Source organism: Ranitomeya imitator, chromosome 4 (genome assembly GCF_032444005.1).
Source record: "Ranitomeya imitator isolate aRanImi1 chromosome 4, aRanImi1.pri, whole genome shotgun sequence".
NCBI lineage: Eukaryota > Metazoa > Chordata > Amphibia > Anura > Dendrobatidae > Ranitomeya > Ranitomeya imitator.
The window spans coordinates 284,770,402-284,788,701 of record NC_091285.1 but is presented as its reverse complement, the minus strand read 5'-3'; the positions used below and the strand labels follow the sequence as shown (position 1 = coordinate 284,788,701).

Below are 18,300 nucleotides of genomic sequence, written 5' to 3'. Positions count from 1 at the left end.
ATTCTGACCAGTGTCCCTTTAAGAGGTAATAACTCAGGAACGCTTCAACAAATCCTAGTGGTTCTGAGAATGTTTTTTCGTGACATATTGGGCTTCATGTTAGTGGTAAATTTAGGTCGATAATTTTTGCGTTTTGAAATTTTGAAATTTTGAATTTTTATTCTGCTAAACGAGAGAGTTATGTGACACAAAATAGTTAATCAATAACATTACCTACATGTCTACTTTACATCAGCTCAATTTTGGAAACAAATTTTTTTTTGCTAGGAAGTTATAAGGGTTAAAATTTGGCCAGCGATTTCTCATTTTTACAACGAAATTACCAAAACCATTTTTTTTAGGGACCACCTCACATTTGAAGTCAGTTTGAGGGGTCTATATGGCTGAAAATACCCCAAAGTGACACCATTCTAAAAACTGCACCCCTCAAGGTACTCAAAACCACATTCAAGAAGTTTATTAACCCTTCAGATGCTTCACAGCAGCAGAAGCAACATGGGAGGAAAAAATGAACATTTAACTTTAGTCACAAAAATGTTTTAGCAACAATTTTTTTTTTATTTTCCCAAGGGTAAAAAGAGAAACTGGACACCAGAAGCTATTGTACAATTTGTCCTGAGTACGCTGATACTCCATATGTGGGGGGGGGGGGGAACCACTGCTTGGGCGCACGACAGGGCTCGGAAGGGAAGGAGCGCCATTTGACTTTTTCAATGAAAAATTGGCTCCAATCTTTAGCGGACACCATGTCGCGTTTGGAGAGCCCCTGTGTGCCTAAACATTGGAGTTCCCCCACATGTGACCCATTTTGGAAACTAGACCCCCAAGGAGCTAATCTAGATGCATAGTGAGCACTTTGAACCCCCAGGTGCTTCACAAATTGATCCGTAAAAATGAAAAAGTACTTTTTTTTAACAAAAAAATTATTTTAGCCTCAATTTTTTCATTTTCACATGGGTAACAGGATAAAATGGATCCTAAAATGTGTTGGGCAATTTCTCTTGAGTAGATCGATACCTCATATGTGGTCACAAACCACTGTTTGTGCACACGGCAAGGCTCGGAAGGGAAGGAGCACCATTTGACTTTTGATTGAAAAATTAGCTCCAATCATTAGCGGACACCATGTCGTGTTTCTAGAGCCCCTGTGTGCCTAAACATTGGAGGTCCCCCACATGTGACCCCATTTTTGGAAACTAGACCCCCCAAGGAACTTATCTAGATGCATAGTGAGCACTTTGAACCCCCAGGTGCTTCACAGAAGTTTACAACGCAGAGCCGTGAAAATAAAAAATCATTTTTCTTTCCTCAAAAATGATGTTTTAGCAAGCAATTTTTTATTTCACAAGGGTAACAGGAGAAATTGGACCCCAATTGTTGTTGCCCAGGTTGTCCAGAGTACGCTGATATCCCATATGTGGGGGGGAACCACAGTTTGGGCACACGTCGGGGCTCGGAAGGGAAGTAGTGACTTTTGAAATGCACACTTTGATGGATTGGTCTGCGGGTGTCACGTTGCGTTTGCAGAGCCCCTGATGTGCCTAAAAACAGTAGAAACCCCCCACAATTGACCCCATTTTGGAAATTAGACCCCCAAGGAACTTATCTAGATATGTGGTGAGCACTTTGAACCTCCAAGTGCTTCACAGAAGATTACAACGCAGAGCCGTGAAAATAAAAAAATCATTTTTCTTTCCTCAAAAATTGTTTTAGCAAGCAATTTTTTATTTTCACAAGGGTAAAAGGAGAAATTGGACCCCAATAATTGTTGCCCAGTTTGTCCTGAGTATGCAGGTACCCCACATGTGGGGGTAAACCACTGTTTGGGTGCACGTCGGGGCTCGGAAGGGAGGGAGCACCATTTGACTTTTTGAATGCAAGATTGACTGGAATCAATGGTGGCGCCATGTTGCGTTTGGAGACCCCTAATGTGCCTAAACAGTGGAAACCCCTCAATTCTAACTCCAACAATAACCCCAACACACCCCTACCCCTTTCACCTGGCCTGCAGGAGCGCGATCCGACCATGACGCATATGCTGCATCACAGGTCGGACTTGCACAGGTTTTCATGACGCATACGGCGCGTCAAAGGTCGGGAAAGGATTAAAAAAATATGAAAAAAAATAAAAAAAATATAAAAGTTTAAATCACCCCCTTTCACCCCATTCAAAATAAAAAAAAAAATCAAACATGCACATATTTGGTATCGCCGCTTTCAGAATTGCCCGATCTATCAATAAAAAAAAGGATTGACCTGATTGTTAAACGATGTAGCGAGAAAAAAATTAAGACGCCAGAATTACGCTTTTTTTGGTCGCCGCAACATTGCATTAAAATGCAATAACGAGCGATCAAAAGAATGTATCTGCACCAAAATCATATAACTAAAAACATCAGCTCGGCACGCAAAAAATAACCCCTCACCCGACCCCAGATCACGAAAAAAAGGAGACGCTACGAGTACCGGAACATGGAGCTTTTTTTTTTTTTTTTTGCTTTTTTGTTTTAAGAAAAGTTTGGAATTTTTTTTCACCACTTAGATAAAAAAAGAACCTAGACATGTTTGGTGTCTATGAACTCGTAATGACCTGGAGAATCAAAATGGCAGTTTTAGCATTTAGTGAACTTAGCAAAAAAGCCAAACAAAAAAACAGTGTGGGATTGCACTTTTTTTGCAATTTCACCACACTTGGAATTTTTTCCTGTTTTTGAGTACATGACATGGTAAAACCAATGGTGTCGTGCAAAAGTACAACTCGTCCCGCAAAAAATCAGCCCTCACATGGCCATATTGACAGAAAAATAAAAAAGTTATGGATCTGGGAAGGAGGGGAGTGAAAAACGAAAACGAAAAAACCCCGGGTTATGAAGGGGTTAAAAACATGTTAAAAATATTGATTTTGTTAATTTAGCATTAAACATATGATTAAGAAGAGATTGCATTTATAAAATCACACTTAGAGATATGATCCTACGGAGATCCCAACGTGAATCCCTGAATACACATGCATCAATGAAATCACATATCAAAATCTTGAATTTGACTCCTCAAAACAAAAATATGAACAAACATATACCTGTGACATATCAAATTAAAGTCTGTACAATTCTGAACAAAATTATGCCTCCCATCTCTTTAGTTTAATTCTGTTGCGACATATGATACAAAATGTAAAATCATAGGCCAAAATTCAGGCTTTCAAAACTTTAGAAATGTATAAAAAAAATTAACCGATGAAGATACAAATGTAAAAGTTATTTTGAATTCACTGAAGTAGCACTTCAAAAATCACCAAAGAAAATAAATATCCTAAGATATGAGTAGAGTATGGGTGGATGACAAACTCACATTTAGTGGCCAGTGTCAGGCAGCTGCTACAAAGGCAAATAAAATAATGGGATGCATTAAAAGAGGCATAGATGCTCATGAGGAGAACATAATTTTACCTCTATACAAGTCACTAGTTTGACAATACTTAGAATACTGTGCACAGTTCTGGTCTCCGGTGTATAAGAAAGACATAGCTGAACTGGAGCGGGTGCAGAGAAGAGCGACCAAGGTTATTAGAGGACTGGGGGGTCTGCAATACCAAGATAGGTTATTACACTTGGGGCTATTTAGTTTGGAAAAACGAAGGCTAAGGGGTGATCTTATTTTAATGTATAAATATATGAGGGGACAGTACAAAGACATTTCTGATGATCTTTTTAATCATAGACCTGAAACAGGGACAAGGGGGCATCCTCTACATCTGGAGGAAAGAAGGTTTAAGCATAATAACAGACGCGGGTTCTTTACTGTAAGAGCAGTGAGACTATGGAACTCTTTGCCGAATGATGTTGTAATGAGTGATTCATTACTTATATTTAAGAGGGGACTGGATGCCTTTCTTGAAAAGTATAATGTTACAGGGTATATATACTAGATTCCTTGTTAGGCCGTTGATCCAGGGAACTAGTCTGATTGCCGTATGTGGAGTCGGGAAGGAAGTTTTTTCCCCAGTGTGGAGCTTACTATTTGCCACATGATTTTTTTTTGCCTTCCTCTGGATCAACGTTAGGGCATGTTAGGTTAGGCTATGGGTTGAACTAGATGGACTTAAAGTCTTCCTTCAACCTTAATAACTATGTTACTATGTTACCTAAGATGTCAGGCAAAAAAAAAATATTCAAATTTGGATCACTTGACATGGAATCACCCTTTTGCATTAGATCACCATGCTACAAAGTGTGTCTGATACATTGCCATGGAGCTATGGTTTAATGGAGATGAATATAAAAAAAAGTAGCCACATAACATGCAAACTCTGCCACTCTACCAAAAAGTAATCATTTATATAGGTTTTTAAACCATCAGAAACTTACTTGGTGATACAGTCTCCAGTGAAAGAATCGCAGTTTCCGGGGCAAGCACATGGTCTACAACCATATTCACCAAATCCCCAATATCCAACCATACATCGGTCACAAATAGGGCCAGCTACACCGGGTTTACAAGGGCAGTTTCCATTCTGAGGGTCACATAATGTGTGGTTGCTAAAGGAAAGTTTTGCTGATCCAACAGGGTGACAAGAACATGCTAAAAACAGAGAAAAGAAAAACAGTCACTGGATAGAATATGTAATATATCCTAGATGTAAACACAAAACTATTATCAGTGCCAGTAAAGAGAAAATCTTCCAGTTGTACAGTTTAGCGCTTCTGTCAAAATGGGAGAGATTGAAGCTGATGGTATACAACATTATAGTAACTTAAAATGTATTCTTGTCTATTAAATATAGTTAGAAAAAAATAAGCAAATTGAAGGGTTTTTTTGAGATGTGGACCAGGATCAGACGAGCATATGAAAAATTGTCCGAGATTGACCCAGAAAACGATAGTTGATCATACCACAGCTCCTGGGCAGATGAGGAAGCAAAAGAGAGTATACAGAGAGGACAGCAGGGGATCACAAATGATTCTTTCTTTGAAGTATAAAATTGTTTAAAAAATGGCAGGGAAATGTTTCATCACAAAAACAATTAGCAGTGATCCTGTCTGTAACCTCTCTTTTGCTTCCTCCCCTGCCCAGGAGCTGTGGTATGATCAGACCATGTTCCTGTAGGGTCAGACACAGCCATTACACAATACACAGCAGGGGCACATTTAGAAGATTATGAATTGTGGAAATTATTATTATTCCAAGATCTATTGATTAAAATGAACTTTTGTTCATGGGAAAACCCCTCTAAAAATCAGATGCAACACAAATGTTCTGTCGAATCAGATTTTCACAATAAGTTTTGATGTTGCAGATTTTTCTGGGTATGCAGACTTGAATGGGTGAGCCTCATGCAAGACTTGGAAGATAATATTGCATGTTATAAATTTTTTATCATATGAATAGTCGGTCAGTGTGAAAACACTCATCTGAACAGTCCTATTCAGTTACAGTTGTGCTCAATAGTTTACGTACTCTGGCAGAATTTTTTCTTTCTTGGTATTTTTCAGAGAATATGAATGATAACACCAAAACTTAGTCTCCACTCATGGCTAGTGGTTGGTTGGGTGAAGCAAAAATTATTATTATTATTATAATTTATTGTCAAACTACTGTGTTTTCTCTTTTTTAAATCATCAAAGCATGGAACGTGTAGATTGCTGGCTGAGCTGCCAGCAGCATGCACTTCTAACATCCTTTCCTTTCTGTGCACTGTTAAGGTACCTTCACACTCAGCAAATTTACAACGAGAACGACAACAATCCGTGACGTTGCAGCGTCCTGGATAGCGATCTCGTTGTGTTTGACACGCAGCAGCGATCAGGATCCCGCTGTGCCATCGCTGGTTGGAGCTAGAAGTCCAGAACTTTATTTGGTCGTCAGGTCGGCGTGTATCGTCATGTTTGACAGTAAAAGCAACGACGCCAGCAATGTTTTTACATGGAGCTAACAACCAGCGAGAATGATAAGTGAGTCGCCGTTACGTCACTGGATCGCTCCTGCATCGTTCTGGTGTTGTCGTGTTTGACGTCTCTACAGCGACCTAAACAGCGACGCTGCAGCGATCGGCTCGTTGTCTATATCGCTGCAGCGTCGCTGAGTGTGACGGTACCTTTAGCCCTTCCAGGACAGGACCCTTTCCCCTTCTATTCCAGTCTGTCGTTGTTAGTTTGTTCATTGTAAATTATATCTGTACTTTGTACGTAAACCCTTTCTCACACAATATCAAGTCATTGGTGCTCTAAAAAGAAATAATAATAATACCTGGGAGGGAAGGTTGTAACTGCACAACAGATGTGCTATAAAAACAGCAGGCAATTGCACTTGGCCAGTGAATGACTTATAAAAACAGTCATAGGCATGCTAAAAGTCCATCAGCTTTCCTACTGTTTTGTACTGAGGCTGTGTACAGCAAGAGACTCTGTGTCGTTGTAAAGTTATGTGTACACAACATCTTTTAGATTCCAAAGTAGCTGACGGGTATTTGCCTTTTTGTTTGGCACCTGTGTTTCTTTCATTTAAAAAAAATATATATACATAAATCCTAGAACCACATGCACCTGGATAGCCATGAGTAGAACCAGGCCATGTGTTAACTGGTCAGCCAGCTGAGGAAGCTGAGCAATGAGGGTTGCGTTGTGTTGGAGCTGAAGAGAGAAAAGCCAGATTCTCTCTGAAAAACGACTGTACTGGTTGTGTGCACTAAACTACAAGTATCACTGGCTACTATGGGCGATAGCTGTTTTGTGTGACTTGAACTTAGACTAGCTCAACCGTGCCTGAGTAGCCATGTTCTATTTTGTTTAGTTAGTGCCATGAGGAAGGGATTTTATGGTTTTGTTTTTGTAAAGTACAACCAGTGGAAATAAACACTATTCCTTGTGTGATACAAAAACAGTGTAGCTTCGTGTTCCGAGCACATGAACTGAAAGCGCATGAAGTCAACATCATGGAAGATCTTGATTTTAACCAAAATGCTTTAGAATATAGGTATGGTCATTTAATTAAAGAAAACTGAGTGCCAAAAGTTTTTCATATACTATTTATTGCTCACCACATAGAGAGTAATTCATTTTTTACAATGCCATAACTTAATATTTTGTAGCATAACCTCTTGCTTTAATTACTGCATCACACCGATGGGGCATTGAAGACACTCTGGTATTGAAGACATCCTGAGGGATCTTGTTCCATTCCATTTGCAAATCAGCAAACAATTCATCTTTATTGCTATGGGTACGGGCCCCAACTCGTTGCCCTAACATAGCATAGGTGCTCTATGGGGTTCATCCTCCCTATGGGGTGAACAACAGCGATCACATGACAGGGGACCGTAAAAACCAGACCTGATCATGTTCTCCAGAATCTTGGCTACCCACGGTAGCCGAGACTCCGTATATTTTCTGTGGGCGCAATACCCTTATTTCTCAGCGCTGTTAAAAAGCAGCACTGAGGAATAAGTACCCTTAATTGCCGCCATTAAAAGGCGCACCGACATTCATTAAGGGGTTAAACAACAATGGCTATTCAAAGCCTCATGTTCATGTATCCATTAACGTTCTATTTTGTAAAAAGCCATAACACAGCACTTGAAGTCTATACATGCTTTGTTAACTATCCATACAAAATAGAACAGTAATACTGCAAATAACAACTTGTGAGTTTTTATAAGTATGACTAAGCTTGATTGATAGAGTAATTGAACTATGTTTATCTGGTGTCTTTCTACTGGCCTTTAAAGCTAAAGTTCTGACAAAGTCATAAATCAAGTAACAGCGCACATTCAACAGCTAATAAAGTGCTTGATAGCCAGATAAATTCACCACCCACTAACTCTGAGCTTTGGCCAGAGGCTGCTGTCTGGACTGGGTATTAAAGACTCAGTTTTGCAAAATACATTTTGGCAGCCTTTCTACTGTCTCTGGAGACCTAAAAAATATTGTGTTACTTAAAGTGGAATTCCAGTTACAACAACCTTATCAGTAGTTTGTTTGATGTAAAAAGTTATAAAACATTGCAATATAATGTTATCGCCCTATTTTACACAGTTCTTGTAGTAAAAAATACCTCAATAGTCCTTTCAGTTGGTTATTTTACAGTCATTGAAGTAGGGTAGTTACCGAGGGGCAGAGGGTGCAGTCGCCACTGGCTCGGTGAGGCCCATCTGCATTGAGGCTACTGTCACTCCTAACTATATCGGTGAATGCAGCATGCTTATTGTGACGACACAGCATTTCTTCTTAATTATGCCAGACATAAATTCAGCAGGCCCAGAATCAAACTGTTGTCTGAAGTATTGACTCTTCTTGTAGGTTGAATTGATCATTGCAAATTGACAAATGGTTATTTACCTCCTATATCAACTTCTACAGTTAATTGTACTGCTAACTTTGCAAAATAGGGTCACAAGGTTTGCTGATATGTTGATTACACATTGTACTGGGCCATGAAGTTTGTTGACTTGCAAACATTGATAGATAAACTATAAATAAACAAAACAATGCAAGTTAACCTCATTCTCTTGACCTTATTCTCTTGACCTCTGGATGCTGGCTTGAAGGCATATTGTGAACTACAGTGGGTACAGAAAGTATTCAGACCCCTTTAAATTTTTCACTCTTTGTTTCATAGCAGCCAATTGGTAAATTCAAAAAAGTTAATTTTTTCACATTAATGTACACTCTGCACTCCATCTTGACTAAAATAAACAGAAATGTAGAGATTTTTGCAAATTTATTAAAAAAGAAAAACTGAAATCTCACATGGTCATAAGTATTCAAACCCTTTGCTGATACACTCATATTTAAGTCACATGCTGTCTATTTACATGTGATCCTCCTTGAGATGGTTCTACTCCTTCATTGAAGGCCAGCTGTGTTCAATAAGAAACTGCCCTCTATCTAACTTCACCACCTCCCCTCTCCCTCTATCCGACCACCATCTGCTCACTTCCTCATTCCTGTCCTCCTCACCGGTCACCCATATCCAGAAACATGTGCACCCACGCAGAAACCTCGGACACCTAGACGCCCACACACTCTCTGACTCTATCCCACCACTGGCATCCATATCCTCACTCCATGACACAGACAGTGCCACTGCTTTCTACAATGCCACTCTCGCATCAGCTATTGACACGGTTGCCCCTCTCATTCATGGCAGAGTGCGATGTATCAATAGACAACCCTGGCACAATAACAATTGTCTAGAACGCTCTGGCAAGTGTCCAGGGTTGCAGAGCTGCATTGGAAGAAAACATATTTGCAAGACGACTTCAGTGCATTCAAACAAGCAACACTTGCTTTTAAATCTGCTCTCACCTCTGCTAAACAGGCCTACTTCACAACCCTTGCATCTTCCCTATCCTACAACCCCAAACAGTTACTCAAAACCTTTAACTCCCACCCCGGCCCCCTCCAACCTCCCTCATCTCTGCTGAGTACTTTGCCACACACATTAAAAATAAGATCGACCAAACAAGGCAAGTCTTCATAGTTCAACCAGCACAACCCCTTTGTACACCAGACCAATACCCAAACCACATAACCTCCCTATCCAACATCACTGAAGGGGGGCTTAACTGTCTCCTCTCCAAATCGCACCTCACCACCTGTGTGCTCGACCCCATCCCATCTCTTCCCCAACCTCACCACCATTCTTATCTCATCCCTAACCCACCTCTTCAACTTATCACTAACTTCTGGCACCTTCCCTTCTGCTTTCAAACATGCCACAATCACGCCTATCCTTAAAAAGCCAACCCTCGATCCAACTGCTATATCCAGCTAACACCCAATATCGCTGTTTCCATTCGCTTCCAAAACTCCTGGAGCAGAACGTCCACGCTGAACTTTCCTACCACCTCTCATCTAACTTGCTCTTTGACAATCTACAATCTGGTTTCCGCCCCATCACTCAACTGAGACAGCCCTGACCAAAATTACTAATGACCTACTTACAGCCAAAGCTAACGGACAATACTCTCTACTCCTCCTTCAAGACCTGTCCTCCTCTACTTTCGACACAGTTGACCACTGCCTATTATTACAGATTCTCTCCTCCTTTGGCATCAAAGACCTCGCCCTATCCTGGATCTCCTCATACCTTTCCAAACGTACATTCAGTGTCTCCCACTCTACCTCCTCATCCCACCCTCTCTCTGTTGGAGTCCCCCAAGGCTCTGTTCTAGGACCCCTACTCTTCTCAATCTATACACTTGGCCTGGGACAACTCATAAAGTCCAATGGATTGCAGTATCATCTATATGCCAATGACAGTCAGATTTACCTTTCTGGCCCAGACGTCACCTCTCTGCTGTCCAGAATCCCGGAGTGTCTATCAGCCATATCCTCCTTCTCCTCTCGCTTACTCAAACTCAATGAGGACAAATCTGAACTCATCATCTTTCCTACATCTCATAGATCTTCCTTACCTGACCTATCTGTTGCAATTAACGACATCACGCTTTCCCCTGTACCGGAAGTCCGCTGCCTTGGAGTAACCCTCGACTCTGCCCTGTCCTTCAAACCGCACATCCAAGCTCTTTCCACCTCCTGTCGCCTCCAGCTCATAAATATCTTCAGAATCCGTCCTTTCCTCAACCGTCAATCTACTAAAATGCTTGTGAATGCCCTCATCATCTCCCGCCTTGAATACTGCAATATCCCTTTCTGTAGCCTCCCTGCTAACACCCTTGCACCTCTCCAGTCCATCCTTAACTCTGCTGCCCGACTAATTCATCTCTCTACTTGCTACTCCGCCGCTTCCCCCTCTGCAAATCTTTTCACTGGCTCCCATTCCCTCAGCGTATCCAGTTCAAATTACTTTTACTAACCTACAAAGCCATCCATAACCTGTCTCCTCCATATATCTCTGAACTAATCTCCTGATATCTTCTTTCACGTAATCTCCGGTCCTCCCAAGACCTCCTTCTCTCCTCCACACTTATTCGCTCCTCACCTAACTGCCTTCAAAACTTCTCCCGAATATCCCCCATCCTCTGGAATTCTTTGCCCCAACATGTCCGATTATCCACCATATTCGGATCCTTCAGACGGAACCTGAAAATATATACCCTGCAACATTCTACTTTTCAAGAAAGGTATCCAATCCCCTCTTAAATTTAAGTAATGAATCACTAATTACAACATCATACGGCAGAGAGTTCCATAGTCTCACTGCTCTTACAGTAAAGAACCCGCGTCTATTATTATGCCTAAACCTTCTTTCCTCCAGACGTAGAGGATGCCCCCTTGTCCCTGTCTTAGGTCTATGATTAAAAAGATCATCAGAAAGGTCTTTGTACTGTCCCCTCGTATATTTATACATTAAAATAAGATCACCCTTTAGTCTTCGTTTTTCCAAACTAAATAGCCCCAAGTGTAATAACCTATCTTGGTATTGCAGACCCCCCAGTCCTCTAATAACCTTGGTCGCTCTTCTCTGCACCCGCTCTAGTTCAGCTATGTCTTTCTTATACACCGGAGACCAGAACTGTGCACAGTATTCTAAGTGTGGTCGAACTAGTGACTTGTATAGAGGTAAAATTATGTTCTCCTCATGTGCATCTATACCTCTTTTAATGCATCCAATTATTTTATTGGCCTTTGTAGCAGCTGCCCGACACTGGCCACTGAACATGAGTTTGTCATCCACCCATACTCCCAGGTCTTTTTCATTGACGGTTTTGCCCAGAGATTTAGAATTAAGTGCATAGTTATACATCTTATTACTTCTACCCAAGTGCATGACCTTACATTTATCCCCATTAAAGCTCATTTGCCATTTATCAGCCCAAGCTTCTAGTTTACATAAATCATCCTGTAATATAAAATTGTCCTCCTCTGTATTGATTACCCTGCAGAGTTTAGTGTCATCTGCAAATATTGAAATTCTGCTCTGAATGCCCCCTACAAGGTCATTAATAAGTATGTTAAAAAGAAGAGGGCCCAATACTGACCCCTGTGGTACCCCACTGCTAACCGCGACCCAGTCCGAGTGTGCTCCATTAATAACCACCCTTTGTTTCCTATCCCTGAGCCAGCTCTTAACCCACTTACACATATTTTCCCCTATCCCCATTATTCTCATTTTATGTATCAACCTTTTGTGTGGCACAGTATCAAAAGCTTTTGAAAAGTCCATATACAGGTCCTTCTCAAAAAATTAGCATATAGTGTTAAATTTCATTATTTACCATAATGTAATGATTACAATTAAACTTTCATATATTATAGATTCATTATCCACCAACTGAAATTTGTCAGGTCTTTTATTGTTTTAATACTGATGATTTTGGCATACAACTCCTGATAACCCAAAAAACCTGTCTCAATAAATTAGCATATCAAGAAAAGGTTCTCTAAACGACCTATTACCCTAATCTTCTGAATCAACTAATTAACTCTAAACACATGCAAAAGATACCTGAGGCTTTTATAAACTCCCTGCCTGGTTCATTACTCAAAACCCCCATCATGGGTAAGACTAGCGACCTGACAGATGTCAAGAAAGCCATCATTGACACCCTCAAGCAAGAGGGTAAGACCCAGAAAGAAATTTCTCAACAAATAGGCTGTTCCCAGAGTGCTGTATCAAGGCACCTCAATGGTAAGTCTGTTGGAAGGAAACAATGTGCCAGAAAACGCTGTACAACGAGAAGAGGAGACCGGACCCTGAGGAAGATTGTGGAGAAGGACTGATTCCAGACCTTGGGGAACCTGAGGAAGCAGTGGACTGAGTCTGGTGTGGAAACATCCAGAGCCACCGTGCACAGGCGTGTGCAGGAAATGGGCTACAGGTGCCGCATTCCCCAGGTAAAGCCACTTTTGAGCTACAGAGAAGCAGCACTGGACTGTTGCTAAGTGGTCCCAAGTACTTTTTTCTGATGAAAGCAAATTTTGCATGTCATTCGGAAATCAAGGTGCCAGAGTCTGGAGGAAGACTGGGGAGAAGGAAATGCCAAAATGCCTGAAGTCCAGTGTCAAGTACCCACAGTCAGTGATGGTGTGGGGTGCCATGTCAGCTGCTGGTGTTGGTCCACTGTGTTTCATCAAGGGCAGGGTCAATGCAGCTAGCTATCAGGAGATTTTGGAGCACTTCATGCTTCCATCGGCTGAAATGCTTTATGGAGATGAAGATTTCATTTTTCAGCACGACCTGGCACCTGCTCACAGTGCCAAAACCACTGGTAAATGGTTTACTGACCATGGTATTACTGTGCTCAATTGGCCTGCCAACTCTCCTGACCTGAACCCCATAGAGAATCTGTGGGATATTGTGAAGAGAAAGTTGAGAGACGCAAGACCCAACACTCTGGATGAGCTTAAGGCCGCTATTGAAGCATCCTGGGCCTCCATAACATCTCAGCAGTGTCACAGGCTGATTGCCTCCATGCCACGCCGCATTGAAGCAGTCATTTCTGCCAAAGGATTCCCGACCAAGTATTGAGTGCATAACTGAACATTATTATTTGTTGGTTTTTTTGTTTGTTATTAAAAAACACTTTTATTTGATTGGATGGGTGAAATATGCTAATTTATTGAGACAGGTTTTTTGGGTTATCAGGAGTTGTATGCCAAAATCATCAGTATTAAAACAATAAAAGACCTGACAAATTTCAGTTGGTGGATAATGAATCTATAATATATGAAAGTTTAATTGTAATCATTACATTATGGTAAATAATGAAATTTAACACTATATGCTAATTTTTTGAGAAGGACCTGTACACTACGTCCACTGGGTTCCCTTGGTCCAGTCCGGAACTTACCTCTTCATAGAAGCTGATCAGATTAGTCTGACATGAACGGTCCCTAGTAAACCCGTGCTGATACTGGGTCATGAGGTTATTCCTCTTCAGATACTCCAGTATAGCATCCCTTAGAATGCCCTCCAGTATTTTACCCACAATAGAGGTTAAGCTTACTGGCCTATAATTACCGAGTTCAGTTTTTGTCCCCTTTTTGAATATTGGCACCACATTTGCTATACGCCAGTCCTGTGGTACAGACCCTGTTATTATGGAGTCTTTAAAGATTAAAAATAATGGTCTATCAATGACTGTACTTAATTCCTGCAGTACTCGGGGGTGTATCCCACCCGGGCCCGGAGATTTGTCAATTTTAGTGATTTTTAGACGCCGATGTACTTCCTGCTGGGTTAAGCAGGTGACATTTAATGGGGAATTCACTAGTCATTTTGTCCGCCATGGGATTTTCTTGTGTAAATACTGATGAAAAAAAGTCATTTAGCATATTGGCTTTTTCCTCATCCACCATTTCACCTAGACTATTTTTAAGGGGGCCAACACTATCATTTCTAGTTTACTATTTACGTAGTTAAAGAATATTTTGGGATTATTTTTACTCTCTCTGGCAATGAGTCTCTCTGTCTCAATCTTTGCTGCCTTGACTTGCTTTTTACAGAATTTATTAAATTTTCTGTATTTATTTAATGCCTCCTCACTACCTACTTCCTTTAATTCTCAAAATGCTTTCTTTTTGTCACTTATTGCGCCCTGTTATGGCTGGCAATCAGGCAACACAGCGTGCAGTAATCAGCGCACATACAGAGATCTGGCAATAACCAAAAACAATAGGACGAGCTCTGAGACCTGGAATCTCTGTAGACTGCAGTACCTGATCTATCCTCACACAACTATAAGCAGCAGTGGATTGCGCCTAACAACTACCTATGCAACTCGGCACTGCCTGAGGAGCTGACTAGCCTGAAGATAGAAATACAAGCCTGACTTACCTCAGAGAAATACCCCAAAGGAATAGGCAGCCCCCCACATATAATGACTGTTAGCAAGATGAAAAGACAAACGTAGGAATGAAATAGATTCAGCAAAGTGAGGCCCGATATTCTAGACAGAGCGAGGATAGCAAAGAGAACTATGCAGTCTACAAAAAACCCTAAAACGAAAACCACGCAAAGGGGCAAAAAGACCCACCGTGCCGAACTAACAGCACGGCGGTGCACCCCTCTGCTTCTCAGAGCTTCCAGCAAAAGACAATAGCAAGCTGGACAGAAAAAAACAGAAAACAAACTAGAAGCACTTATCTAGCAGAGCAGCAGGCCCAAGGAAAGATGCAGTAGCTCAGATCCAACACTGGAACATTGACAAGGAGCAAGGAAGACAGACTCAGGTGGAGCTAAATAGCAAGGCAGCCAACGAGCTCACCAAAACACCTGAGGGAGGAAGCCCAGAGACTGCAATACCACTTGTGACCACAGAAGTGAACTCAGCCACAGAATTCACAACAGCGCCCCTTACAGCTCTATTTAGCCATATTGGTTTCCTCCTATTTCTAGTATATTTATTTCCATACGGTATATACTGTGCATAGGTCCTATCCAGGATGCTAATAAATGTCTCCCATTTTCTTTGTGTATTTTTATGTCTCAGGATATCGTCCCAGTTAATTGCACCAAGATCCTCTCTCATCCGTTGGAAATTTGCCCTCCTGAAGTTTAGTGTACTTGTAACCCCTCTACTATACATCTTATTAAAGGATACATGAAAACTTATTATTTTGTGATCACTATTCCCCAAGTGACCCCCAACCCTTATATTTGATATGCGGTCTGGCCTGTTGGTTAAAATCAGGTCTAGCAGTGCCCCCCTTCTTGTTGGGTCCTGAACCAGTTGTGAAAGATAATTGTCTCTCATAGTTGTCAAAAACCGATTACCTTTGCTGGAACTGCAGATTTCCGTTCCCCAATCTATTTCAGGGTAGTTGAAGTCCCCCATAATAATGACTTCCCCTTGAGTCGCAGCTTCATCTATTTGCTTTACGAGGATATTCTCCATTGCTTCCATTATTTTTGGAGATTTATAACAAACCCCTATCAGTAATTTATTATTTTTCCCCCCTCCCCTTATCTCCACCCACAGGGACTCTACATTTTCATTAGATTCACCTATAATATCACGCCGGATGAGTTTTAAGGATGATTTTACATATAGACACACCCCCTCCCCCTCACTTATCTGTTCGGTCATTTCTGAACAGACTATAACCCTGCAAGTTAACAGCCCAGCCACGTTTCAGTTATCCCCACCATGTCATAATTATGCTCCAACAACATTAATTCTAATTCGTCCATTTTGTTGGCGCGGCTTCTGGCATTAGTATACATGCACTTGATGTTCCTCTCTGTACCTCTATTCTTTATTAAATTATTAACTGTTCTAACCCCACCCCCCATGCCACCGCCACCCCCATCTTCCTTATTTGTGCCCAGGTCTCTATCTGCACTATCTTCCCCTCCTATAAAATGAATACCCCCAATCCCTAGTTTAAACACTCGTCCAACCTTCTAGCCATTTTCTCCCCCATCACAGCTGCACCCTCCCCATTGAGGTGCAGCCCGTCCCTAGCGTAGAGCCTGCAGCCAACTGAGAAGTCGGCCCAGTTCTGCAGGAACCCAAACCCCTCCTTCCTACACCAATTCTTAAGCCACTTATTAACCTCCCTAATCTCCCGTTGCTTCTCTGGCGTGGCACGTGGTACAGGCAGTATTTAGGAAAATACCACGATGGAGGTCCTTGCTTTCAGCTTGCAGCCTAATTCCTAAATGAAATCATCTTTAAGGACCTTCCACCTACCTCTAACTTTGTTATTTGTGCCAATGTGCACCATGACCGCTGGGTCCTCACCAGCCCCTCCCAGTAATCTGTCCACCCAATTAGCGATGTGTCGGACTCGAGCGCCAGGTAGGCAGCACACCGTTCGACGATCCCTGTCTTTGTGACAGATTGCCCTATCTATTCCCCTCATAATTGAGTCCCCCACTACCTGCATCTGTCTGGCCTGCTCTCCTACTTCCTTCCTTACAGTAGCAGTCACTCCTCCGGCTTTCAGAGGACATGCCTGGCTGCAGCAGTGCTACTCCTGTACTTCCACCCCCTTCATCTGCCAACTTAGCAAACTTATTGGGGTGTACCAGATCAGGACCAGCATCCCTGGCACTCTTCCCTCTACCCGGCTTTCTAACTGTCACCCAGCTTGCTACTTCACCGTCCTGCAGCTCCATCCTACCATCCCCCACCTCATCTATCCCATTGAGCGCCTGCTCAGTGAGCAGAAGACTCCTTTCCATGTTGTCAATGAATCTCAGTGTTGCCAGCTGCACATTTAGATCCAGAATCTGGGCTTCCAAATGCACAACCTGCTCATATCTCGCACAGCAGTATGCACCCTCGACCGGCTGATCAAGGATTGCATACATGTGGCAAGATGTGCACTGGATGGCATTAACAATAGTGGAGCACATTTCCTAATGGGGATTGCACCAGACAGAAACGTTAAATATAAAATAAATGCAAAGTATCAATAAAACAGACAGCAATTCAGTAATTCCTCCCTTGGAAACTCCCTGAATCCAAAGTCACTGAATCACAAGTCACACTTACCGCCGTTCACAATTACGCTAAGGTCACACTCAGCTCACTCACACTCGCTAAGCTGAAGATATAAAGAATATATATTTTTTTCTTTTTCCTCTCAGCTGCAATCCACCTTGCTGCTCAATGCACTTCCAAAAAAAAAAAAAAAAGGTTAATGGGATAATTTGTGTGGTGTTTTCTCCTTGTTGTTTAAATCCAGAGTATGAATAGGACCATTTTGGATTTCAGGCTATGGGAAGCTTGCTGCCTCTAAGATAACTTTGCCTTCAGAGATTATTTTAAATAAAAGGGGGAGTTAACAGTGTGTGACATGTAACCAACACAGAGCAGGAGAAATGAAATTTGTCTTCTTGCATGCACAATTTGTGCTTCTCTCTGAGCTCTGCTATATTGCAATAATATTGCAACCCTGTCTGCCTGTTAGATGGAAACTGAGAGGAACCGGCAGATGTGTTAGGTATAACCACACACAGCTCTGCAGTGAGATCAGTGAGAGTAGAGAGCGGCCATTACACATCACTGGTAAGTGGTAACCATTCCATATCGCAGAGTTATCTTCCAGGCAACATCCCCCTCTGAGCCTGGAAGAGGACATTTAAATAAAGTGATAAAAGATGATTTATCAGCAACAAGGCATCTGATACAAGGCATACAGGGTTGACTTTTTCATCAGTTTATACAATAACCTGTGTGTCTAGGTTAATAGTTTGGAAAGGTCAAATGTGGTGACAGATTCCCTTTAAATGTTAAATGGACACTTAAGAACCATTATTGTTATAGCTGCAAGTAGACAATTGTGAATGTCAATGGTTCACATGGGCATTATTACTTTCTAGAGGCAAAATATGGACACTGTATTTCACAGCGCATGCACAGGGCATTAATATTTTATAGTGGGTAAT

The 18,300-nt window shown here is 41.6% G+C and overlaps 1 protein-coding gene across 3 annotated transcripts in view; it reads right to left on the bottom strand.

Annotated features, from left to right (window-relative positions):
• NTN4 (netrin 4) overlaps positions 1-18,300 on the bottom strand; it is a 313,242-nt gene that overhangs the window by 83,801 nt on the left and 211,141 nt on the right. For all 3 annotated transcript variants that reach the window (XM_069764709.1, XM_069764710.1, XM_069764707.1), the window contains one exon: positions 4,368-4,581. In XM_069764709.1, the coding sequence (XP_069620810.1) occupies positions 4,368-4,581 (214 nt within the window). The remainder of the gene's footprint in view (positions 1-4,367; positions 4,582-18,300) is intronic.